The sequence below is a fragment of the Capsaspora owczarzaki genome (assembly GCF_000151315.2).
Source record: "Capsaspora owczarzaki ATCC 30864 unplaced genomic scaffold supercont2.11, whole genome shotgun sequence".
NCBI lineage: Eukaryota > Filasterea > Ministeriida > Capsasporidae > Capsaspora > Capsaspora owczarzaki.
The window spans coordinates 240,876-264,918 of record NW_011887302.1 but is presented as its reverse complement, the minus strand read 5'-3'; the positions used below and the strand labels follow the sequence as shown (position 1 = coordinate 264,918).

General features: G+C 52.7%; 6 protein-coding genes and 1 non-coding gene across 7 annotated transcripts; 5 read left to right on the top strand and 2 right to left on the bottom strand.

The window, feature by feature from the left end:
* Nucleotides 1-650: 650 nt before the first annotated feature.
* CAOG_06292 (myosin IE heavy chain) lies at nucleotides 651-4,929 on the top strand (the record flags this gene model as incomplete). The annotated part of the gene is made up of 9 exons (XM_004344991.1): nucleotides 651-758; nucleotides 1,469-1,553; nucleotides 1,657-1,899; nucleotides 1,997-2,043; nucleotides 2,151-2,924; nucleotides 3,002-3,064; nucleotides 3,162-3,709; nucleotides 3,738-4,509; nucleotides 4,666-4,929. 9 exons carry the CDS (start codon nucleotides 651-653, stop codon nucleotides 4,927-4,929), a joined length of 2,904 nt encoding a protein of 967 aa, XP_004345041.1.
* A 227-nt stretch (nucleotides 4,930-5,156) lies between these two features.
* CAOG_06291 (hypothetical protein) lies at nucleotides 5,157-7,212 on the bottom strand. Its single transcript, XM_004344989.2, has 4 exons — nucleotides 5,978-7,212; nucleotides 5,721-5,773; nucleotides 5,462-5,644; nucleotides 5,157-5,315 (listed from the first exon to the last, which is right to left on the bottom strand). Exons 1-4 carry the CDS (start codon nucleotides 6,017-6,019, stop codon nucleotides 5,258-5,260), a joined length of 336 nt encoding a protein of 111 aa, XP_004345039.1. The 5' UTR covers nucleotides 6,020-7,212; the 3' UTR covers nucleotides 5,157-5,257.
* Nucleotides 6,078-9,040, top strand: CAOG_06290 (hypothetical protein). Its single transcript, XM_004344990.2, has 6 exons — nucleotides 6,078-6,396; nucleotides 7,341-7,668; nucleotides 7,817-8,150; nucleotides 8,295-8,440; nucleotides 8,578-8,780; nucleotides 8,911-9,040. Exons 1-6 carry the CDS (start codon nucleotides 6,217-6,219, stop codon nucleotides 8,947-8,949), a joined length of 1,230 nt encoding a protein of 409 aa, XP_004345040.1. The 5' UTR covers nucleotides 6,078-6,216; the 3' UTR covers nucleotides 8,950-9,040.
* A 1,358-nt stretch (nucleotides 9,041-10,398) lies between these two features.
* Nucleotides 10,399-12,703, top strand: CAOG_06289 (hypothetical protein). The gene has a single exon (XM_004344988.2). The coding sequence runs from the start codon at nucleotides 10,442-10,444 to the stop codon at nucleotides 12,545-12,547; it is 2,106 nt and encodes a 701-aa protein (XP_004345038.2). The 5' UTR covers nucleotides 10,399-10,441; the 3' UTR covers nucleotides 12,548-12,703.
* Nucleotides 12,704-12,711: 8 nt separating this feature from the next.
* CAOG_09726 lies at nucleotides 12,712-12,827 on the bottom strand. The gene has a single exon (XR_889835.1). It is a non-coding gene; the product is annotated as a 5S ribosomal RNA (ribosomal RNA).
* Nucleotides 12,828-12,992: 165 nt separating this feature from the next.
* CAOG_06288 (hypothetical protein) lies at nucleotides 12,993-16,494 on the top strand. The gene is made up of 2 exons (XM_004344987.2): nucleotides 12,993-13,049; nucleotides 14,282-16,494. Exon 2 carries the CDS (start codon nucleotides 14,288-14,290, stop codon nucleotides 16,349-16,351), a length of 2,064 nt encoding a protein of 687 aa, XP_004345037.2. The 5' UTR covers nucleotides 12,993-13,049; nucleotides 14,282-14,287; the 3' UTR covers nucleotides 16,352-16,494.
* Nucleotides 16,495-16,534: 40 nt separating this feature from the next.
* CAOG_06287 (glycerophosphodiesterase GDE1) lies at nucleotides 16,535-21,498 on the top strand. Its single transcript, XM_004344986.2, has 7 exons — nucleotides 16,535-16,610; nucleotides 16,857-17,380; nucleotides 17,558-19,867; nucleotides 19,963-20,104; nucleotides 20,194-20,582; nucleotides 20,672-20,990; nucleotides 21,095-21,498. Exons 3-7 carry the CDS (start codon nucleotides 17,759-17,761, stop codon nucleotides 21,322-21,324), a joined length of 3,189 nt encoding a protein of 1,062 aa, XP_004345036.2. The 5' UTR covers nucleotides 16,535-16,610; nucleotides 16,857-17,380; nucleotides 17,558-17,758; the 3' UTR covers nucleotides 21,325-21,498.
* Nucleotides 21,499-24,043: the final 2,545 nt, after the last annotated feature.

Sequence of the window (24,043 nt, the reverse complement as noted above, 5' to 3'; positions counted from 1 at the left end):
ACGACTTGATTCCCAGCCTTGCAATCGATCGTATTTTGATCAATAGAGTTTATTTTTAGTGTTCTTTAATACTGTGAAAGTGGTTTGGTTCCAGTGGCTTTGGTTGTGGGTGTATTGGGAGTGAGCGAGTTCGACCGAAAAATGCATCAAAACGCAAAATTATAAACCAGCAACCTAGAAAACCAAAATTGCCACAACGGTACCAGCAAAAGAGGCAAAATCCACAGCCACCCCACCAATTACACAGCACACACATGCATCATTGTTTTCTGAATATCAGGAGCTGGAATGCAGCCCGTCCAAACAGCGCAGGCAAGGATCAAGCAGGACTCGTGTGAGTAGTGCGGGTGATGACCCTGCTGCACGCCTCTCTCCATCGACCGGTGCTACCTGGCCAATAGAGCAAGTCCTGCTACTGTATTTGTCGAATGCACAACCTCAAGTCTCGCAAGAGTACGCCCGCAAAACAGTCAGAACGCGTGGACCAAACTATGATTCAGGCCATCCTGAATTGCTCATCGTCCCAACTGGCCGCAAACTGACGCGAGAACATTCACGAGCACATCCAATCACAATACCATCATCCATTACCAATTACTTGACTCGTTCTCAACTCCAGTCATTTTTCCAAGCAACCGCAGCGTCAAAATATGCAGCGCAAAGAAAAAGGCATCAAAGATTTTGTCCTTTTGGACAAGATTGACGAGAACAGCTTTGTTGCCAACCTCAAGACGCGCTTCGAAGACAATGCGATCTACGTGAGTGACGACAGAGACCACCGGAAATGACAGGCAAAGCAAAGGAGAGGGAGAGCGGGAGAGAAAGGCAGAAAGGCAGGGGAGAGAGAATGGGAGAGACAAAGAGCAAAGAGAGAGGGATTTGCATTGGACAAAACGTAAGGCATTTTTTTATTTTTTTTGTGATGGATTTTTTTGATTTTTCTTATTATATTTTACTTTGCGGTGCTCTTTGGTCGTCTCGCGGTTGGTATGGCGTGCTGAGCATTGCTCGTCCGAGACTGTCGATGAGCGATTGTCCGACATTGACGAGCAGTTAACGCAACAAGGAAAACGGAAACTAGTTCGTCCCTCGAACGAAAAAAGAAGCAAAAAGCAAAAAAAAAAAAAAAAAAAAAAAAAACCACAACAATTCAATTCAATTCAATTCAATTCAATTCAAAAAAAAGAAAAAAAAAGAAAAAAAAAAGAAAAAAAAAGAAAAAAAAAAAAAGGCAAAACAATTCCATTCAAAAAAATGGCTGCTTTGGTTTTGCTCGCCTTCCATTCTAAGCATGCATCGCTCACTCACCTCAGCAAAGCAAGCACACGTGCAACCAAAGCGCGCTTCCACTGCAATGGTCACAGTCCAATTGTTCCCACCTATCAACCAACAAACAACAAAAAAAATACCGCTTGTTGTTCGGTGGTCGATCGAACTGGTCACTCAAGTTTCACTCTCCCCAACACAGACATATGTCGGCGAAGTCGTCGTCTCGGTCAACCCGTACAAAAAGCTTCCCATCTACGGTCCGGAAGAGATTGCGCGTTACCGCGGTACGTTCATCCACGAATGTGTTTTGAGAAATCTAGCCGACAAAACATTGGCTGACCCTTCCATTCCGATTTTTGCGCACTGCACTGTGACAACACTCTTCAGGCAAGTACGTCTTTGAGCCAAACATCAACCCGCACGTGTACGCTCTGACGGACACGGCGTACACGGCCATGAAGTTCAAGGGCATCGACCAGTGCATCATCATTTCCGGCGAGTCTGGCGCTGGCAAGACTGAGGCGTCCAAGGTCATCATGCAGTACATTGCTGCCGTTGAAAACACCAACCACAACACTGAAGTCGACCGTGTCAAGGAGCAGCTGCTGCGCACCAACCCTGTGCTTGAAGGTCGGTTGTTGGGGGAACATGCAAGTGGTGTTTAGAATTTCAAACATGCTCATTTGTTATCTCTTGTGTTTTTTCTTTTGTTGTTTGGCGCTTGCAGCTTTCGGCAACGCCAAGACCAACCGTAACGACAACTCGAGTCGCTTTGTAAGCACTTGACCTCAACCTTTCAACCCTTATTCCATCGAATTCTTCTTTGCCTGACTCACTTGCAAACAAATCAACAAAAAACTCACCCACAACCAAAACCACAGGGCAAGTACATGGACATCCAGTTCAACTTTTCAGGCGAACCGGTCGGTGGACACGTCACAACGTACCTGCTGGAAAAGTCGCGCGTCAACCACCAGGAGAAGGGCGAGCGCAACTTTCACATCTTTTACCAGCTGCTGGCCGGTGGCCCGACTGGCGACCTGCAGCTGCAAAAGGACGCGACCAAGTACCCGTACCTGAACAAGGGCGGCACGGTCAAGGTCGGCTCTGTCGACGATGCTGCCGACTTTAAGGAGATGAAGGGCGGCATGGACTTTATTGGCTTCACCGCCGACCAGCAGAACAACATTTTCAAGGTTCTTGGCGCGATTCTGCACCTGGGTCTTGTCGAGTTTGCGGCAGACGAAAAGGATGGCAGCAAGGTCAGCACCAAGCCCGTCCTCGAGACAATCGCCAAAATCCTGGGCACCACCCCGGCCGCCATCGAAACTGGCTTGTCGCACAAGACCATCATCTCGGGCGGCAACGTCATCTCGTCGCCCCTGACCCCCGACAAGGCCGTGTACTCGCGCGACGCTCTCGCACGTCAAATGTACCAGCGTCTCTTCTCCTGGATGATTGACCGCATCAACGAGAAGGTTCACACCCCTCACGGCGAGATCAAGAACGTGATTGGTGTGCTTGACATTTACGGTTTTGAGATTTTCGAGTCGAACAGCTTTGAGCAGTTCTGCATCAACTACTGCAATGAAAAGCTGCAGCAGCTCTTCATCGAGCTTACGCTCAAGACTGAGCAAGAAGAGTACATGAAGGAGGTACGTGAATGCGTTCCAGAGCAGTATTCTTTTTGGGATTTGTGAACTGATTGTGTCCAACTTGCGTTTGTACACAGGGCATTCAATGGACTCCGATCGAGTTCTTCAACAACCGCATCATTTGCGACCTCATCGAGAAGGTGAGTCATTGGTCTGCGTTGGCTCGCCTCAGTCCTAACCTCTGTTGGATTTGTCTTCACTTCTCTCACCCACTCTCTCCTTCCTTGTCGTCTTCAGAAACCCGGTGGCATCATCTCGCTCCTTGATGAAGACTGCATGCGTCCCGGTGACAAGTCTGACAAGGCCTGGCTCGAGAAGCTTCAGTCTGGCATCGGCGCACACGCGCACTTTGTGACCAAGAAGGGCCATGGTGACAAGACCTTCCCCGACAACTCGTTCAAGCTGGTGCACTATGCCGGTGACGTGTTCTACAACGTGAACGGATTTATCGACAAGAACGTTGACGCCTTCTTCAAGGATCTGGCCCAGGTCATGTTCGAGTCAAAGAACCCGCTGCTGCGCGAAATGTTCCCCGACGGCGACAAGGCCACCTGGAAGAACGCGGGCAAGATGCCGCCCACCGCAGGCACTGCATTCAAGACCTCGATGAACGAGATGATTGCAACCCTCAACACCAAGGCTCCGTCGTACATTCGCTGCATCAAGCCCAACGACCGCAAGTCCGCTGGTGTCTTTGATGAAGATCGCGTGCGCCACCAAGTCCGCTACCTCGGTCTGCTCGAGAACGTCCGCGTGCGTCGCGCCGGCTTTTGCTTCCGCGCCGAGTACGCCAAGTTCCTCTGGCGCTACCAGGTCATCTGCCCCCGCAACCTACCCGCACTGGAGGGGCGATGCTCGCTCGGGTGTCAAGGCCATTCTGGACCACCTCAAGCTCGACGCCAAAGAGTACCAGATGGGCAAGACCAAGCTGTTTGTTAAAAACCCCAAGACTGTCTTCACCTTTGAGGAGGAGCGCGAGAACATTATTCCCAAGTACGTCACCAAGATCCAATCGTGGTGGCGTGTGATTCGTGTCCGCCGTCGCATTCGCGAGTACTTTGAAAAGCTGCAGCAGACGTTTGCCAACATCAAGAAGGACCCGAACTTTGGCAAGGGCACTCGCTGGCCCGCCATCCCGCACCCCGTGCTCAAGAACGCCGAATCGACCCTCAAGAGCGTGCATGCCAACTGGCGTGCCAAGCGCATGGTGCTCTCCCTCTCGCCCGAGCGCCAAGACCTGCTCCGCAAAAAGTGCCTCGGCTCGACCTTCTTTACGAGCAAGCGCCCGTGGAACCTCCAGCGCGACTGGACTGGCAACTACATCCCTGCCCTCGGACTGGCCGCTCGCAGCAGTGCCATCTTCCGTGGACACGGCGACAAGGAGGTGGTGTTTGCCGACGAGGTGCTCAAGTACTCGCGCGGTGCGCGTCCCGACCGCCGCATGCTGATTGTTGGCGACGCCAACATTTACAAGCTAGACCCTGCTTTCAAGGTCACGCCCAAGCGTGTCATGTCCATCAAGCAGATCAAGGCCATCAGCGTGAGCCCGAACAAGGCCTCGGTTGCCGTCATTCATTCGACTCAGGTAAACAAAAAAAAAAAAAAAACAAAAAAAAAAAAACAAACAAACAAACAAACAAAAAAAAAAAAAAAAAGATCGGGGGTGCAAAGGTTACGAGTTGGTTTTTGTTGCTGCCATTTGCTCATTTATATTCTGGTGATGGTTGTTCTTCTTCGACAGCCCGGTTTCGACACTATCTTGGATCTCGGCGTGTCTGGACAAGATCGCCTGTCCGAGTTTGTCGTGTTGACATACCTGGCAGCCCGCAAGGCTGGCCACAAGTTTGCCGTCAACGTGGTTGACACCATCCAGTACAACAATGCTGAAAACCCGCAAAAGCCCACGCAGACGGTCGTGTTCCAAGCCAGCCCGCGCGCTCTCAAGCCTGGCCAGCCTTCCACTCTCAAGAAGGGCTCAACCAACACACTGTTCTACGCGCCTTAGACGACACGCACATTGTTTGTTCCGATTTGTGTGGGTGTGTGCGTTTGCGAGCTTTCGAGCTCGGATTCTGCCCCTGTTTGGTTTTTTTTTGGTCAGTGTTTGTACATGGCGTGTGCTGTTTGTTGGTTTCTGTCTATACTTCTGTCGTTACATCTGTCGATTCTAATCGATTCAACGTTTTCTTCGACGCCCTTTCGTTGTTGACCAATGTCCATTTCGAACTGTTGCTGCGATTCAAAATGTTGGTAAAAGCTGGACAGAACGAAATGTCGAAATCTTCGTGTCAAAGGAAAGAATATATGCATTTGTGTGTTGACAATCCATGACGCTAGTTGAAGGACGCGATGGCAAAAGGACGTTGGCTGTTGATCACTGGAGGAAGAGCACTGGCGAGAACAAAAAGAACAAACCAAAAAAACCAAAGCAGTGAGACCTTCTGCAGCAGCAGCAGCGCACGAGCTCTCCCCCCCCTGTGTGTGTGTGCATTGTGCAGAACTGTCACACACACACGCACTCTCTCTCTTTGACTTACTCGCTGCTGGCAGCGACGGCAGCAGGGGCAGCGGCAGCAGTCTCGCTGGTGAGCAAGGGCTGGCTGGTTGCGTTTCCAATGACCTTGCTGGGAGTGAATGCGCGTCGATCGTCGCGGTTCCAGTAGTAATTCTTGCTGAGCTTATGCGCGACGCCTGGGGGCAAGTTGGGCAGCGGCTGGGACCTGCCAAAGCATCCACTCTTGAGAGGTGAGCAAAGCAAAGGGGAAGCCACAAAACGAATGCAGAGCGACTTGTTACCGCGAGACAATGTTCACGCCTTGGTAGCGGAACGAGTGCGGTAGGATTGGGTACTACGGGGGGTTTCATCATGAACAAGAGGCAGACGAGCGAACGGGCGCGATTGAGTGAGTGAGTGAGTGAGTAAGATTAAGCGAGATCTCAACCTTTGATCCATTCAGTTCTCTGCTCCAACTGCCCATGTCCATAGTCCAAAAGGCACAAAAACCACAAGGAACAAAACAATGCAACAGAATGAAGACGAAAGACGAGCTTACGACAGTGACGATGCGCTTGAGCGCTGCGAGGACTTTCGACATGTGTAAAAATGAAAAAAAAAAAAGAAGGACTGAAGTTCACTCTTTCGTAGACGTTTTTGTTTCTGGTTGCCGCGTTTTCAGTCTCTTACGACCGTATTCACTAAACGACTCTACTTTTTTTTGGTTTGTTCTCTTTCTCAGTCTTTTTCTGATTCTTTTAACTTTGTGCCCACGAAGCAACCAAGCACAAAACACAAATGTCAGACGCTGTTGGACTGCTCAAAAAGACCGACGGTGACCTCAGCAGCAGCAGCAGCAGCGGTAGCAGCCACACCGGTAGCAAGCAGAAGGGCAATGGTGGAAAGGGGAGCAGTGCTGACAGTCAAGACCCGGCCGCGCACCGCCTGAAGCTCGTCCGCCCGTTCCTCCGCCGCAAGGTCTGTTCCCATTCAATTCGCACTCTCTCTCGTGCACGCTTGTCTCGAGTGAAGCGAGTTGGGAGGTGAGAGGGCCCAAGTGAGTGAGGGGGGCTTCTGTCGGGGGTTTCGGTTTCACCGCAACACCGCCTTCGCTCGCTCTCGTCCACTACCCTCCCACCTCTCTCTCTCTCTCTCTCTCTCTCTCTCTACTCCAACGTAGTCTTTTGCCACATTCTCCCACTCGCTTCTCGTAATTCTAATGCAAAACAAACAAACAAACAAACAAACAAGGTTTCCAAGGTCGGACTGGACTTGTGGCTGATGGCTTTTCATTGGTTTTTTGTGTCGTGGTTTCCTATTTTTTTTTTTTTTGTTCTTTTTTTTTTTTTTTTTTTTTTCTGCCTCTCAAACTCGGGTTCCGTTGAATGAACGCAACGCAATGCTTTCACGCTCTGCTTGTGCAATGGTACGGAAATGACATTCTGCGAGCGACCGAGCGACGCGGTTACGAGCCAAAAAAACAACCAAAAAAACAAGGGCAAAAGCAGGGGAAAACGCCAAGGCTGCCGTTCTCCGAGCCCAGCCGAGCCCAGCCGAGCACTGCCGAGCAGCTCTGTGCGAACAAAGCAGCAGTATTCACACACACAAACATTGCTTGAATGGCATGGTCGTGCGGGTTTGCGTGCCCGCAGAGAACATACAAAGAGTCGGCCCAGTGCTAAATCTGAGCATGCTCAGACAGAAAGTGTTATGATCAAAGATCGTTCCACGAAGATACGAGTAATGGGTTGATGTTGAGAATGACGTTAGGGAAACTAGAGACTTCACTTATACAAAGCGACGAGTGAACACACTCCAAATACAGATACACATCAATCCATAACAGAAAGCAACCCCACTCGGCATCTGTCAAACTAACCAATTTTGCTTCTCGTCTCTCCCCCCCCTCTTTTCGATTGTAGGTCGAGGCCGGCACAGAAACGGTCCTGCGCATCCAAAAGTTCTTCGGCGTGACGCCTGATATCGCATCGCGCAAATGGAAAGGCTTTGCGTTCTACTATTTCCACATTGCTGCTGGAATGGGCACGGAGATTGCCTTCATCACTCTGCTGCCCTTCCTCTTTTGGTACTGCCCGGCGAGCCTTGCACGCTGGGTTTGCTTCGCCTGGGCCACCAGCATGTACCTTGGCCAGGTGCTCAAGGACTACATTATGCTGCCCCGTCCGCCGCCCCCGGCTGTTGTTTTGGAGCGCTCCTTTTCGGGCGAGTGGGGCTTTCCCAGCACTCACGGTACGGATGGCCCTGTACTGTTGGCGGTTTTGTTTTGTGTTGGACACGGGCGTTTCGTTGTCGCGCCCGTCCTACATGCTTACTTTCGCTGTTCGCCGCTGTGTTGTTGCAATTCGTCACCGTTCCCTCCCCCCCGCCACCCTCTTAGTGATGGGCGGCCTTGTCATCCCGTTTGCTATTGCCGAGTACCTGGTCGACAACAATCTGGCTACCCCGCTTCTTGCTGGCGCATGTGTCTTTGTTTGGATTGGCTCGATTGCCATGTCGCGCCTTTACCTTGGCGTGCACTCCCCGACCGACCTGATCGGAGGATTGATTTTCGGTGTTATTCTCTATGTCGCCTGCCATCCGTTGAACCAGGCGCTGGACGCCCGTATCGGCCACAGTCCTCGTGACGTTCAAATTCTCACCCCCATCGTTACCGCCGTGCTTTTGCTGCTCTATCCCACAAGCTTCAAGTGGACGAGTGCGTATGGCGACACGTAAGTTGAGCTTTTTGCTCGCTCGACGTGCACGCAAGAAAAGGGTCTCGAGTTTGACTGGGTTTTTGATTTGTTTTTTCTTTGTTCTTTTCTGTTGGCTGCTTGCTTGTGCGGGTCTGGTTTGGTGGGGGAACCACTTTTTAGCGCTACAATCCTCGGCACTGAGACGGGCATCATCATGGGCTCTACCCTGCATCCAGTGTCCCTCGTCTATTACGGCGCACATTTTAGCGACTTGATCACTTTCACTCCACTCGTGATCGGCAAGTTTTTTATCCGCTACGGCGTTGGTAAGTCATCTCTGCTCTGCAGCGAACGAACGAACGAACAAAACCAAAACAACATGAGCAACTGTTTTATGTTTGATTGCGCATGATGCCACTTCCCCTATTTTTGCTTACGCCATCTCGCGATCGTTTTGCTACAGGCTGCGCCATGCTTTTCCTGACCCGCCTCATCTTCAAGACGCTCATGACCCGTGTGTTCACGTATCTCTTGACAAGCAGCGGTTCGCTCAAGGGTGTTCCGACTGTCACTCGTGATCGCGAGCGGCCATACGGCGGCTATGTTATTGAAATTCCGACCAAGTTTGTCACTTACTCGATGGTTGGCTTTATGGCAACGTTTGCGGTGAGTGCGAGCTCATGCGTTTTTGGCTCTGCTTTTTTTTTGCTGTTTTGCTGTTTTGCTTTTGTGAAATCTGCTTGGCTGGGCTCTCTCATTTTTTTGGCTACTTTTCTGTGTGATGTGTGGTACACAGATGCCGGCTTTCTTCCGTTATATTGGTCTGGACAATTAAGCCCACGACTACCCCCGTTTACAACCTGCAGCGTTGTATCCAATACATTCTCGTTGGTGTTTTTCATGTGCTATCATAGCGTTCGTATCCATTCGCGCTGGGGTTTGTCGGCAGTCTGACAGAATTGTTGCACCGGCATCTACTGTAGCGACGCACGGGAGGCACTCGCTCGATGCGAACGGGAGAAGAAGAAGAGTTGGCCCATCGCTCACTCCACATCCGCGAGGCACAATCTTCTCATAGGGTTGAAATGGATCCTGTTCGATGTACCTTGGATCTATGCACAGCCACCCCACCAGTCACAGGCAATTGAACGCCCCTTCTATTTTTGTTGTCAAAGGCGAACAAAGCGAGCATTGATGCTTCTTCACGTTTGACTCATCGCTGTGCCATGCTATTCCAACACACCCGTGTCAGCTGTTCAGAATGCAAACCTTTTCGGAATGAAATTGAATTCAGTCATTATTTGTAAGGATTTTGTTGAGAAATTGCCAATTATCAAGAAAAGAAAAAGGAAAAAAAAAAGGGGAGAAGAACGAACAAATGAGGAGATTTTGCTCCGAGTTGCATTGTCGACGAGCGTGGAATGGCAAACGCAGTCAAGCAGATGGATGTAGATAGAGAGAGAGAGAGAGAGAGAGAGAGAGAGAAAGAGAGGGAGTGAATTGAATGAGAGAGATGGATGAGAGATGGAGCTGGAGCTGGAGGAGATGGTGGTAGCGACACGAGAGCAGATCTGTGAATGACATGTGCCATTCGACGACGCGCCGCACCTGGAAATTGCATCCCAGTCACTCATCAATGGAGACAAGTGCGATGAAGCAGACAGCAGAGTGCGACGAAAGAGAGAGGGAGAGAGCGAGAGAGAGAGAGAGCTCGTCTGTGGGAAGGTTGGGCTTGCGCTGGAAAAAGCCAGCGAGAAGTTTTGAACGTCGTGTCGCACGATGCAGGCTTGCTTGAGTTGAGAGCTCGCATGTGGACGCATGTCGCTTTACAAAGTCATTGGTGCAATTATTGGTGCAATCATTGGCGAGAGTGACTCGGCCAGGCGTGGGGGGGGAGGGCTGTGGCTGGGTGGAGAAGCAGGGCAAACCGCAAGAAGTATCACGGTTTTACGGTTTTTGCTTTCAATGGTGAAGTCTCCATGCAGCTCGCATCTCGCTCCTCTCCTTTGTCAGTCGTCCATCTGACCTCGTGTGCTTTGATCAACTTGACTCCTGTGTCGTTCCTCTCTCCTTCCAGCAAGTGAGAGAACAACCAGAAATAATTCATAAAAACAACAACAACAACAACAAAATAATAATACTATTAATAATAATAATAATAAATCGCAAAAACAAAAAAAAAAAAGAAAAAAAAAAGACTCAACCGTTTTGTTGATTGTTGTGATGGCTTTTGTTTTGATTTTGGCGGTTTTTGTCAAAGCTTTTACTAACATTGGGAATTGAACTTTCCGATTTCAAAAACGATCTGCAACGTTCACATTCAACGCATGCATTCTCAAGAAATGCAAGCCTGCTCGAGAAAGACGGCGGGACTGCTGATCGTCGTGGCGGTGGCAGCAGCCATCTGGCCCACCCGTGTTGCTGCACAGTCGAATGATTGCAGCACTGCGCCGCTGCTCGACCCCACAGTTGCCGCATGGAACTTTACGACTCCGTCAACCACGTATCAGTGCTCTGATGGTACCGATAAGTGCATGGTTTGGCGAATCAACACTCCAACCACCATTACGAACTGGGGAATGACAACCTGCGGCTACCTTGACGACACTTCATTGATTCTGCGAACGGGACCTTGCACGGCAAATAATCATTTTGGCGACACTAGTTTGGGTGTCTACAACCGTGATGGTTGCGGCGCCAGTGCTTTGCTTTACGGCCTCACTCTAAATGCAGGGCAGGACTACTATTTGATGCTCGGTCTGCCAAGTGCCCTTCCCGCTAGTGGAGTCGTAGGCAAAGGTTCCAATCTCTGCGTTGCTGGAACGACAGATCACGATATTACAACCAATCCCACGTATCACTTATCGACTCCTTGTGTGACTTGCTCGCCTGGTCAGTACGTTCCCGCTGGGTTGACTGGACCTTGCTCAAATTTCAACTGCAGCATCGGCTCTGTCGATCATGATAGCAATCCAGCGACCGCCTGTCTCGTTGCTGGCCCTGGCAATGATACGACTTCGTCTGGGTTGCATGGTCCCATCGCCAACTTTAAAGTCGTTGCTGGTCGATACGACCACGACAGCAATTCGTCGACGCCCTCAATCGCCTGTCCCGCCGGCAACTACGCACCTGTGGGCAGCACGACCTGCACCCCGTGCTCTGCTGGCACTTGGGACCACGATGGCTCATCGGCAACCGCTTGCGTGGCTTGCACCGCGTGCACACTCGGCTCCACCTACGTATCTACGACCTGCACCGCCACCGACGACACCGTCTGCTCTACCTGCGCCACATGCGGCCAAGGATCTTTCGCCAGCCCGGCGTGCACCCTCACGGCCAATGCCGGCTGCGCGAACTGCACTTCCATCCCCAGTTGCACGACCACTGGTCTGACCTGCTCGTCAAATGCCGATCAGCAGTGCAACTTGTGCCAGGCTGGCAACTACGTAACGCCCGAAGGCACTTGCGCTCCATGTACCGCGTGCGGTTCAAACTCGTACCAAACGAGCGGTTGTGATGGTGTCGTCGACCGTGTTTGCTCGGGTTGCGTCCTCTGCACAGCAGGCCAGTACCAAAGCGTGGATTGCTCGCCTACCACCAACCGTGTTTGCCCTGCATGCAGTGAGGTTCCAGGCTGCACGACCGGTCTGCGTTGCACCAACAGCATGGATTCGACTTGCATCGACTGCAGTTCGTGCCCCCACGGTCAGTACGTGAACGCCACCTGCACCAATGTGCTCGATCGCGTCTGCCACAACTGCACTGCACTTCCAGGCTGCCCGGCGTCCTACACTGTCTGCAGCGCGTATGGAACCAGTACTTGCACCGCACCCGAGGAGAGCTCGTCCATGCCCGTTTACATTCCGATTGTCGCTGCAATCGGCGGACTGTTGCTGATCCTGCTGCTTGCATTTGTGCTGGCTCGGCGTCGCACCCGCAAACCAGCCACAGTTGTGGCAATCTCGCACGAGGACATTACCATGATGACGATCAACACGTTGGCCATCAACCCAGCGAATCGTCGTGCGTCTCAGTACGAGACGCTCAACGGAACTCGCGGTGGTGGCGATTCCGCAGTGTACGATACTCTGGACGCCGTCGGTTCACATGGCGGGTATGCCGTTTTGTCGAAACCAGACGCCATCGTTCCCCCTCGAAGCCGGAAGCCTGTGATTTCATCTGACTTGAGCTCGACCTCGGGGCCGCAGCATAAAATGGTGGACACGGATGAGTACGAAACGGTCGGCCATGCAGCGCAGCGAGAAACGCCGACGGACATGGATCAGTACGCAACTGTCGACCATTCAGCGAAGCAAGCCGGGGTGATGGCCAGCGAGGGGTACCAAACGCCAGGCGCTGCACCGCAGTATGATCCCGACTCGAAGCCGGAATCGACGCGGGACGTTGTCTACACTGCCGCTGATTTCTCGTGACCAGCATGTTGTTGATGCAGCTTTGCTTGTTGCTTTCGTGCTAGTACTGAATGAATGTGTAGTTTTTGCCTTGATTGCACTGAGCATGAAGTTGGAGGCATCACGCCTGATACTATTTGAATCGCCCAAAAAAACAAAAAATAAAAACCAACCAAAAAAAAAAAGAGTTACAACAAGCAGTATTCCCGCGTGGTCTCCCACCGCAGTACTAACTACTCTCATGGTGGTTTAACTTCGCAGAGCGGAACGGGATGCGGTGCATTCCACCAGATATGGCCGTAACTGAAATACAGAGGTTGGGCACTGGCATCTTGTCGCGCGAGCTGCCAATGCAGCGCACTCCGACCTTTATCTGACTTTCATCCATTTTGTGCCATCCTGATTGTCGAAAACACTCGTCCAAAAATCGCCACCAATCTGCTTCGTCTCACTTCTCTTTTTCTTCATTCCTTTTCTTCATCACCCTTTGCCAGGTCTCCACTTTCCTTGGTCTTGATCGAAGGTGAGGAAAGTTGTGTACATTCATCACCAAAAAATGCAACCACATTCATGTTGATTCCAGCCGTCCGCTGTGACCTCTGCTTTGTGTCTCTCTGACGCACAGTGCTTGCAGACACTTTCAACGTGGTTGGGGGTGCGGATTGGGGTGGTGGTGGTGGAAAGGAGGATCGGGGCGAGCGAGGAAAGGTGGGCGACCCACTCGATCGATCATTTTGGAGATTTTTGGAGGACCGGCGCGACAACAACTCGAACGGCTATCTGTACGCACCAACAGCGATGCGACACACCACTCGTGCTACTGAAGTGGCCTGCAAGCGGTGCAAGTGACGCTTCGTTTTCGAGGGACAGCGGGAATCGGAGGATTCTGTGATTATCCACCACAGGAATGAGAAAATGACCGCTTTGCAATTCCGATCAGGCGAGCGGAAGGTAGAAGAACGCAAAACGCGCTGTGTTGAAGCAGAGCAGCACAGCAAGGTTTGCATCTGTTTATGGACGAAGCAGGTGAAGCGGGAACGGATGGCAGTTTTGCAGAAACGCGCAACGGAAGACGCGAGCGGAAGAATATTACATTCTGTGTGAAAAATGTTTGGGTTTTCAACGGGCGCACTTGTTTTGTTTTTTTCAAGTGCTGCGCGACAATGCAGTGCCTCGAGCTGATGAAGTGTGGTCTACACGAGCGCAGTGTACGACATGCGTGGGAACTGACACGACGCGGATGGAGATGAGTGCTAACAAAAAAACAACAAAAAAACCCAACAAAAAACACACTACCAAATGCAAACAATCGTCGCGTTTGTTTTCGAAGGTCCAATCACACACACTCGTGCTGCCAGCGTCTTTATCGCGAGACTTGTCACCGATCACAGTCGATGGCCAGTCATGCCACATTCAACAGAAAAAGCGAGCACAAAGCGAGAACAGCTGCCAAAAACAGTAGTCTAATTAAAAATACAAACAAAACAAATAAAAAAAATACAATAAAAAATAAACAACAAAACATTCCAAAAGAACAAAACAAAACAAGACACAAAAGGCAAAAAACAAACAAAAAACGCGACATTTTGTGATCTGATCTGATCGACACTCTAAACCACAAGGATGACTCACCTTACGAACAACAACAAACAAACATCACCTCAATGGAGAGACAGAACAGACGGATGGAGCGTTTGTGTGGTTGCTCGTTTCGCCTTTTTGCTCACACTTTTGATATTTCTACCTTGAAAACAGGTCTAAATGACAATGTTGCACCTCGCATTGCTCATCGCCGCGGTTGCGCTGCTAGCGGCACCTGGTCCTGGTCGGGTAGCCGCACAGTCCAACGACTGCCACAGTGCTCCGCTGCTCCCTCTCGGAGTCAGCCCGATTTTCTACAACTACACAATTCCAGCAAACCCGTTTCCGTGCCCCGATGCGCCTGCGCAAATTTGCATGGTCTGGAGGGTCCGAACCACAGTGTCTTACACAATACAACTGACATCGTGTGAATACGTCGCCGATACGTCATTTACCTTGCGAACCGATTGCAATACCGGCCACTTTGGCGACTCGACCTCCTTGGTCTACAACGACAACATTGGAGGAGGCTGCCCACCCTCCGCAACATCATCGTCCATTTTGTTCACGCTGACGCCCAATGTGGATTACTTCTTCAGTCTCGGAGGCCCTGCATCAACACTGCCAACTCAAGCGGCGTTCGGGCTGGGTTATGCCTGTGCCGAGGGGGAAACCAACCACGACGCCTTTTCGGCCCCCAAGTCACACTTATCGACTCCTTGTGTGACTTGCTCGCGTGGTCAGTACCTTCCCGCTGGGTCGAAGGGACCTTGCTCAAGCTTCAACTGCAGCATCGGCACTGTCGATCACGATAGCAATCCAGCGACCGCCTGTCTCGTTGCTGGCCCTGGCAATGATGCGACTTCGTCTGGGTTGTATGGTCCCATCGCCAACTTTAAAGTCGTTGCTGGTCGATACGACCACGACAGCAATTCGTCGACGCCCTCAATCGCCTGTCCCGCCGGCAATTACGCACCTGTTGGCAGCACGACCTGCACCCCGTGCTCTGCTGGCACTTGGGACCACGATGGCTCATCGGCGACCGCTTGCGTGGCTTGCACCGCTTGCACACCCGGGTCAACCTACGAATCAACGACCTGCACCGCCACCACCAATAGAGTCTGCTCTACCTGCGCCACATGCGGCCAAGGACTTTTCGCCAGCCCGGCGTGCACTGTGACGGCCAATGCTGCCTGCGCGAGCTGCACTTCCATCACCAATTGCACGACCACTGGCCTTACTTGCACCTCGAACTCGAATCAGCAATGCGGCTTGTGCCAGACTGGCAGCTATGTCACTCTTGCAGGACTCTGCGCTCCGTGTACTGGGTGTGGCTCGGAAACGTACCAAACCGCTGCTTGCAACGGTCTGACAGACCTGACCCAGTGCACCAGCTGCACTATTTGCGGCGCGAATCAGTACCAAGCTACTCCTTGCGGCGGCACGGTCGACCGCACTTGCGCTGCTTGCGCGACTTGCACTGCTGGACAGTACCAAAGCGCGGACTGCTCGCCAACAGCCAATCGAGTGTGCACGGCTTGCACTCCGGTTGCCAACTGCACTTCCAGCGTCCACTGCACCACCAGCTCGGACTCGTTTTGCGTCGACTGCAGTTCCTGCCCGCAAGGACAGTACATTGCGACGGCGTGCACGGCTGTTCTTGGTCGAACCTGCGGAAACTGCACCGCGCTTGCCGGGTGCCCTTCGTCACGCACCGTGTGCGTTGTACCCGGGCACAGCACTTGCATCGAGCCTGAAGAGAATTCCTCCGCGACAGTCTACGTCCCCATCGTGGCTGCGCTTGGAGCACTGCTGCTCGTGGTGTTGCTGGTCGCGATTGTTCTCTCGCGTCGGCGAAAGTCGACCTCTGCCGCCGAAAGCAAAGCCGACCTCGACATCACAATGATGACTATGAACCCTCTCAACCTTAGCAACAAGACCTCACGTACGACCTTTACAGAGGATGCACCCGGCATTTACGACCGGCTGTCGCAAAACCCGCCCATCACGTACCAGGTGTTTTCATCTGACGCGCCCGATAACTATGCCCCACCGACTGCCCAGTACATAGACTTTACGGCGTCCCAGGAGTACACCGCCTCCGATGAAAAGCCAGCGCAACCGCCCAGTCAGTACACGAATATGATGGGTCTCGCGTCGGACGGCACACCCGTTCCCAGCGCGATCTATGCCAACTATGCTGAGCCAGCCTCTGTCGTGTACGCTACCGCCGACACGAGCTGAGCTTTGCGATTTCTCCTTTCTTTTTGTTCCTGTTTTGATTTTGATTTTGTTTTGTTTTGCGACGCTTTCTCAGATTTTTGCCGCTGGTTGGTTTTTTTTTCTTATTTCTGCTGCCTGTTTGTTGGACATTGAATGCCATTTTGTAAACTTTTGTATTTCAGAGATTTCTTCTCAGTCCACTATTTTTGTTTCCTTTTCCATTTTCTCAGATGCATTTCGGCAAGCGTCTTGCTGCTTCCGCCGTGCCGCAATGGTCGCGGTGCGTAGTGTGCATCGAGTCGAATCCCAGCTCCATCACACGCTTCACTCCTCCGCCAAAAGCCGCCCCCCCAAAAACCACACATCTCAAACCAAGCAGCACTTACACCCAACATCAACACCTCAAAGTTTGTGGCGGGGGTAGGGGAAAGTGATCGAGCGCTCGCTCTACGCTTCGTATCTACGTCCCTGACTCGAGCCTCACCTTGTCTCGCCTTGTGTGTCTCTGCGTGTGCGTCTGCGTTAGATTCTACCTCAACTTCCGACGCCTGAAGCGCCTGGTGACGCGTGCGGAGACTGCTCGTGTGGCTGCTGAGGCTGCGGGCGAGGCGCCGTTGGACGGGCACAGCGTTGCTGCACAGGCCGCGCTCGCTGCTGCTGCGGCTGCGTTCGTTGCTGCTGGCCAGGCTGCGCACGAGCGGCACCAGGACGACCCTGCTGCACACGACCGCCATCCGATGACTGCAGACGCCGCGGGTGACTCGTCCGCAGCGACGACGACGACCGGCGCAGTCACTTCGCTGAATGACATTGTCACGCAGTTCTTCTTTACGCTCGACCGCGAGCTCGAGATGGTCAACTACTTTTACGATCTCAAGATTGCCAAGTTCACCATGGCCACGAGTGTGCTGTGCATCAAGGCAGATGTCGCAGTCACTGCGCTGGCAAACCAGCAACCAGCCCCGAATGTCGAGCTGATTGAAACGGCACTCCGCGATCTCCACACGTCGCTCAACAAGCTCCGAGAGTTTATTTCGCTCAATCGCACTGGTAAAGAAAACAAAAAACGAACATGGGCTCAGGCCATACTTGCAGAGAATTGCACTTGTTGTTTCTCGAGGCGCGACGAAATGGTCGTTGTTAAATTTTGCATGACTCGCTTTCTTACCTCACGCTTCTCATTCTCTCCGCCTCGACGCGTCATCCGACTTGGCACAAAACGCGCAGGGTTTGAAAAGATTCTGAAAAAGTTTGATCGTCGGGTGCATCGCGCTGCCAGCGACTCGTACCTCAAGACCAAGGTCTATCCAGCGAAATTCCTGTCCGACACGTCGCTCGCCTTGCTCCGCACCAAGGTGTCGGAAAGCCTGCGCGCTGTGGTCCAGGCTCGCTCCAGGTTTGTGGACGGGCTGAGCTCCCTTCCCACAAATGTCGCAGATGCCGTCCCGAATTATGCACACTGCCGTCAGCCTTGACCGAGCTCACAAGCTTGCCACGTTGATTTCTGCCACCTTCCCGAGCCTTTCCGGAACCTCCGCCGTGGCCGATGCTCTGCGCGAGCTCTCAGTCGACGAGCTGACGCCTTCGAACAGCAGCATGTCTGCAGGGTCGTCGTTCTCGTCGGCGTCTCCCGATGTGGTTGGCCATGCAGGCACGCACACCCTTGCAAGCACCATTGAGCGTCTGCGTCATGCTGCGCTTGAACCCGGGACCAGCGTTGGCAAGGTGTCGGCGAATGTGCCGGCAGCGGCAGCGGCACCTGCACCGTCCGCGCCGACTAACGCTGCGGTCGTTACGCCGCCAACCATGCTCGGACCTGAAGTCATGTTTGTGCTGGCGCCCGTGTTCATTGCTGCTTGCAAACGTGGTGCTGTCAAGTGCGTGCATGTGCTTCTGAGCTTTGGTGTCAATGTCAACACCCAGAGCGACGCGGACGATCAGAGCGGTCTGTTTGCAGCGACGGCTGGAGGCCACCGTGCGTGCATGAGCTTGCTGTTATCTCGCGGGGCCAATCCCAACCTGGTTGATCATGAGAGCCGCATGGCCCTTCATGCAGCGGTGCTTCGTGGCGACAAAGAAGCGGTGGCCTTGCTGCTTGCGGCTGGGGCCGACGTTGCTGCCCGCGATCATGACGGTCACTCGATGCTCTTCTTTGCTGTGAGCACTGGCAATGCTGATATCGTCCAGCAACTGATTGATGCGGGTGCTCCCACGAACACATCCGCAGTCCCGGCATCGCCCCTTTCTGGTCGGCTCTACGACCAGCCCCCCCTCCTGCTGTCCTGTCGCTTTGGCTTCTTTGACGTGGCCAACCGGCTGATTTGCGCCGGTGCAGATCCCAACGCGACAGACGAGGCCGGCGAGACTGCTTTGCATGCCGCCTGCAGCGAAAATGCCGTCGAGTGCGTCGAGCTCCTGCTGAAGCACCAAGCGCAGGTCGACGTGCGCGACGTGTACTCTTCTCGCACGCCCCTCTTTGATGCGGCCATTGGCGGCCACCTGTCCTGCGTCGAAAAGCTGCTCGCCGCTGGTGCGAAGGCCCTCGTGCGTGATGTTGACGGGTGGCGCCCTTTGGTGCATGCCATGCTTCGCGGTCACATGTTTGTTGTCGCCGTCTTGCGCGAGCACGAGAGGGCCGAGCAGAAGGCCAACCCCACCGAGCTTCGTGCGCCGAAGCCAGCCAACCCGTCATTTGTGGCTCCGCGCCGAGCCGGACAGCTCCATCCCCACATTCAAGCTTCAGACAAGGCTCCTGCGCCGTCAGCAGTCCCCAAGCCACCCTCACCGTCCATTGTCGATGGCGAGGTGACTGAGAAGATTTCCAACGCCGAGCGCTCGTACGGCCACACTTATCTTCGACGCCGCACTCGAATTGACATCTTCCTGGGTGGCGTTGATGACCAAGGGCCCATCATTGATCTTTTGCACTACGGTCACACGATGCGCGATTCCAACGGCGCCTTCACGTCGCGTCGCACCTTGTACGACCCCATCCTCACGTCCACCTTCCAGGAACGTCCTCCAGGCGAGATTGCCACGAGTCAGACGGCGGTGCTGGTCAAGTCTGAATCCTCAACCGATTTCTCGCACGACACCGCTCTCGGTCCGATCGAGCGCTCGGCATCGTTTTCCACGCTGGGCGCGCCTCAAGCGTCTCCCATGTTTGACAAGCAGAATGTTCCGCTCTCCCTCTCGTCCTTCCGGCTGCAAATCGCAAGCAACCAGCCGCAGACCGATCTCGTCATGATCGACTTGCCGATTGTCGAGCCAAGTGCAGCTCATCACATGTACTACTGTGAAGACATTGCGACAATGCAGCTTCGTATCGACGTCATTTCGCAGGCTGACGACACGCTCATTGGTCGTGGCTTTATTCTCGCGTCGACGTTGGCTCGTCTCCGTGGCGAGACGCGTTGTGCGCTCTTCTCGCCGTCGATGCAGCTGATCGGCACGGTGCTCATCACCTTCCTGATTGTCAAGCCTCTGCACCATCCCCGTGTTGCCGTTGGTAGCAATACGTACTGGAAGTTGACCGAGGTAGGTAGATTTGGTTCTAGTGCTTGCTTTTCCACGTCTGACTCTCGAATTTGAACCGTCTCTTCATCTCTTGCGTTCTTCTTTCCCCGAAACAGAGCCTACCCATCATTGGTCACCGTGGCGTTGGTGCTGGTGGTGCTGCCAAGACGGGCGACTTTCATCGCACTCACATCAAGGAAAACACCGTCCTTTCGTTTGTGACGGCGGCTTCTCTTGGCGCACAATACGTTGAATTCGGTACTGAACGATGGCAATTTTTACAGATTTTCGGGGGGTTTGCTGTTCTAGTGGCTCACTTGCTCAACGTCTGTTCATTTTCAACGTAGATGTGCAAATGACTAAAGATGGCGTGCCCGTCATTTACCACGACTGGACTGTGAAGGAGACGGGTTACAACCTTCCAGTTTGTCGCCTGAGCCTCGAAAAGTTTACGAGCATCTATCACGCGCAAGGCGGCCGCAGCAAGGACCGTCGCCTTGTGCGCTCGAAGAGCTTTGATGCCGCCGATATTGTCTCAGCGCGTCCCCTCCAAGCAGGCAGCGGAGTGACGCACGACGTTGCGCACGACATTATGAACAGCCCGAAGTCCAGCGCTCGACCTGTCCGTCACAAGCGTGACAACGACTACCAGGCCATGCTCGAGTCTGCCATCAAGCTGCAAATTGGTGATGAGGGAGTCGCAGCTCCCTTCCCGACGCTTGAGGATGCTCTGAAGGTAATGAAATGCGCTAGTTTTTTTGCGACCGATCAATCAGCCGAGATGGCATCACTGTTGTTGTTAACTTTGCGGTCGGTCTGTGACAGAATGTGCCGATCACTCTTGGCTTCAATGTCGAGGTCAAGTATCCTCTTCGTGAGGAGCGAGAAGAGTTTGACTTGCAGATGATGGAACTCAACAACTTTATCGACCGCATTCTGACCTGCGTGTATGACAATGCTGGCGAGCGGCCCATCATCTTTTCTTCCTTCCACCCGGAGACTTGTCTCATGCTCTCGCTCAAGCAACCCAACTACCCGGTGTTCTTCTTGACATCGGCTGGTTGGGATAACGAGCGGTTTAGCGATCCCCGTTGCAACTCGATTTACTGGGCCATTCACTTTGCCAAAGCGGCCAACCTGCTCGGTAAGCTGGATTTCGTGATGTATGGGGGTGGTGGTATCAAGATGCGCACCAATGGAGGTTTGACTTTGTGGTTGTCCATTTGGCGACTTCCATTGTGTCCACAGGCATTGTCTCGCAGTCTGCGCCATTCTTGGAGTGTCCCGAGCTGGTGCACGCTGTAAAATCCAGCGGATTGCTGCTGCTTACGTGGGGCCGTGGCAACAACGACGTGACAAATGTGCAGCTGCAGCGTGATTACGGCGTGGATGCGGTCATTCTGGACCATGTTGCTCACGTGCGCTCTGGCCTCCAAGCCGCTACTGCTGTGCATGCTGCAACTGCAGTTCCCGAGTAGACTGTTTGAACGTTTTTTGGGGTTGATTATCATTTCTTGAGGATTTGAATCGCATGCAATGTCAACAGAAATTGTCAAAGCACTTTCCTTCTTGGATTTGGAGGACAGTAAATTTTTCAAATTGATTGGGGAAACAAACATACAAACAAACAAACAAACACGCGAAAAAAAAAGCCATTCACTCATACCAAGCAACAAGATCACAAGATCACGAGACAGAAACAGAACGTTACTGCTGCTGTTGTTGTGCGTACTGCTGCTCAAGCAAGAGTTGTTGCTGTTGCTGTTGGTACAAGAGGAGTTGCTCTTGCTGGAATGCTGCCAAGTGTGCGTGCACATCGGGGTGGTCGATCGGGAGACCAAAATGTGCTGCGATTTGCTGCAATTGCGCGAGGTTTGCCTGGTGCTGTTGTTCCAGCAGAGCTGCCTGTGCGGGGTCGAGTTCGGCCGCAGCATCCTCGGCATCTGGACCAGCATCGTTGATGGACATGTCTTCGAGCAATTCCTCGAGGCCAACGCTGGGATCCTCTTCGCCTTCCTGTTCCAAGTACTGGCGGCGCTCGATTTCGGCCAATTGAGCGGCCTGCAGATCGACGTTGGGATCTATCAAAAGGCGAGCAACCAATAAAAGCAGAGACAGCTCACGTTAGGACAAAAACACGGAGAGAGCAAGTCCAAATGCAATAGCAAACCCCTTACCGCGATACAAGTTGATGTTGGCACGCAATTCACGATCCTCCTCAAGATCCTCAAGGAAGCCCTCAAAATCAGCTCTGAACGACAAACAAAGCGTACGGCACCAAAATTTGTCAGCGTGGAATTTGCAAAAAAACGACAAACACTGAAACCAACACGAGGAGCTGGGACATACACGGCCTTCTCCTCGTCGCGCTTGCTAATACCCTCAGACTCCTTGTTAAGGGTCTGGAGACGCCAAGTGCGGTTCTTGCGCGAACGAATTCGCTCGGGGTAGGTCTTCTTGATCAGTGCCTAAACAACAATAGTTGCGATGAACGTGAAAACAAACGAATGAGCAATGATACAACAAGCAACGGGACAAACGAAAACGAACTCCACGGGGCCTCAAAAACTTACAACATCGGGAAGACGGTCTGTCGGGTACTCGTTTGCGTTCTCGTCGTTGAAATTCAAGTAGCCAATGTCAAAGCCGAGGCAAGTGTCGCCAGTCTTGAGAACGTTGCCAAGGTGTGTTCGGCCTTGGAAGACAATATCGTTCTTGCCAAAATCGCGCGTGCGGGCAGCCGTGAATTCGGCCATGGCAAACTAAACAAACAAACAAAAAAAAAAAAGCAAGCAAAAGGAAAATAAAACGTGAATACACGCGGCAAAGAAAACTACGACCAAGAACCACTTTGCAAGGTGAAGGACACACACCTTGCCGTTGGTCACACCCGTTGGCTCAATTTCAAGAATAGTGTACTCGACAAGGTGCTTTTGCGAGCTCAAAGCACGGAAAGGATGGCGGTTGAAAAGGTGGACGCTAATTTCAGTGACTACGTGTCGTAGAAAAAGAAAGAGGAGGAGAAGAAGAGGAAAACGAAAGGGGGGGCCATTGAGTCAAACAAAATGCAATAAAACCATACGCCCGTTCCATCACACAAAAACAGTCACGTACCTTGCAATGTTCGCGGGTCAATCAAATGGACACTGTTGCCAACGCGGTAGCAGATGAGAAGCTGGTCAATGTTGCCAAGCTGGCGGGCAAGCTGTTTTGGCAGGCAGACAAGATCGTTCTTGCAGATGGGCACGACGTCGACCGAGTAGGTGAATTTGTAGTTGGAGGTGTTGCTTTGCAGATCGGTGGAGATGAGACGCTCGGAGGTCTTGTACGTGACTGGGGCGACAGCGTTGAGGAAGTCGACCATCTTCATAGCGTCGCTCTTGGACGAGTAGTAGAAATCGAGACCGTCGGGGCGTTCCTTGATGTTGATGGTGAAGGAGTGCGCCTTGTGCTTGAGAATGAGCTGTTCGAGGAAGTAGAACGTCTTCTTGTGGTCGACGCGCTGGCGGACCTGGACGATGGCCTTCCAGTTGTCGTTGGCCATGCGACGCTGGCACTGAGGGCACTGCAGGCTCTGCACGACAAACTCAATGACGAACGCGTGTCTGACGATGGCGCCGTTGAAGTCCTTCTCAATGACGACCTTGACCTTGATGCGCCTCGAGTGGGGCTCTGTCCAGATGAAACCGGCGTCCTGGACACGCACCTTGCCGAGGCCGCGGATTTTCTTGAGGCAGAGCGTGAGGAGCTCGCGCGATTCGAGCTCGGCGACCAGCCAGTTCTGGCCGTTGTGGTTGAGGTATCGCTCGCAGTTGCGGCACCAGTTGAGGATGCCATGCTTGGCAATGCCGTCGGTGATGTCGACCTCGTTGCGGATGCAATCGACGCACATGTTGGCGGGGTTTGGCGGGATGAGCGTGCCGCAGACCGCGCACAGACTAACAAAGCAAGCCAAAGAAAGAGAGAGAGAGAGAATGATAAAAAAACGACAGTGTTAGCAATCGCATAGTGCAATGATGAGTAGGGGAAAAGTCAAACGCAGCGCGGTTGGATTCTGAGCAAGCGAGACAGAGAGAGAGAGAGCGCTCGTTCACGCTTGCCCCACTCCAACGCACCCCCCCCACCAAAAGATAGCTGCTTTTTGTTGCTTAGAGGTTGACCAGCTCTCGCATGTGAATGTCACGACAGTCAGAGTGT

What these genes read in the sequence shown, in the direction of transcription:
- CAOG_06291 (XM_004344989.2), bottom strand. Translation starts at nt 6,019, where the DNA reads ATGTCGAAAGTCCTCGCAGCGCTCAAGCGCATCGTCACTGTC. An exon ending in TCAAGCGCATCGTCACTGTC is followed by an intron (nt 5,774 to 5,977) that starts GTAAGCTCGTCT and finishes AACCCCCCGTAG; the next exon opens with TACCCAATCCTACCGCACTC. An exon ending in GGCGTGAACATTGTCTCGCG is followed by an intron (nt 5,645 to 5,720) that starts GTAACAAGTCGC and finishes ATGCTTTGGCAG; the next exon opens with GTCCCAGCCGCTGCCCAACT.
- CAOG_06287 (XM_004344986.2), top strand. Translation starts at nt 17,759, where the DNA reads ATGTCGCAGATGCCGTCCCGAATTATGCACACTGCCGTCAGCCTTGAC. An exon ending in CGTACTGGAAGTTGACCGAG is followed by an intron (nt 19,868 to 19,962) that starts GTAGGTAGATTT and finishes TCCCCGAAACAG; the next exon opens with AGCCTACCCATCATTGGTCA. An exon ending in CGCACAATACGTTGAATTCG is followed by an intron (nt 20,105 to 20,193) that starts GTACTGAACGAT and finishes TTTTCAACGTAG; the next exon opens with ATGTGCAAATGACTAAAGAT.
- CAOG_06288 (XM_004344987.2), top strand. Translation starts at nt 14,288, where the DNA reads ATGACAATGTTGCACCTCGCATTGCTCATCGCCGCGGTTGCGCTGCTA.
- CAOG_06290 (XM_004344990.2), top strand. Translation starts at nt 6,217, where the DNA reads ATGTCAGACGCTGTTGGACTGCTCAAAAAGACCGACGGTGACCTCAGC. An exon ending in ACGAGTGCGTATGGCGACAC is followed by an intron (nt 8,151 to 8,294) that starts GTAAGTTGAGCT and finishes ACCACTTTTTAG; the next exon opens with CGCTACAATCCTCGGCACTG. An exon ending in TTTTATCCGCTACGGCGTTG is followed by an intron (nt 8,441 to 8,577) that starts GTAAGTCATCTC and finishes GTTTTGCTACAG; the next exon opens with GCTGCGCCATGCTTTTCCTG.
- CAOG_06289 (XM_004344988.2), top strand. Translation starts at nt 10,442, where the DNA reads ATGCATTCTCAAGAAATGCAAGCCTGCTCGAGAAAGACGGCGGGACTG.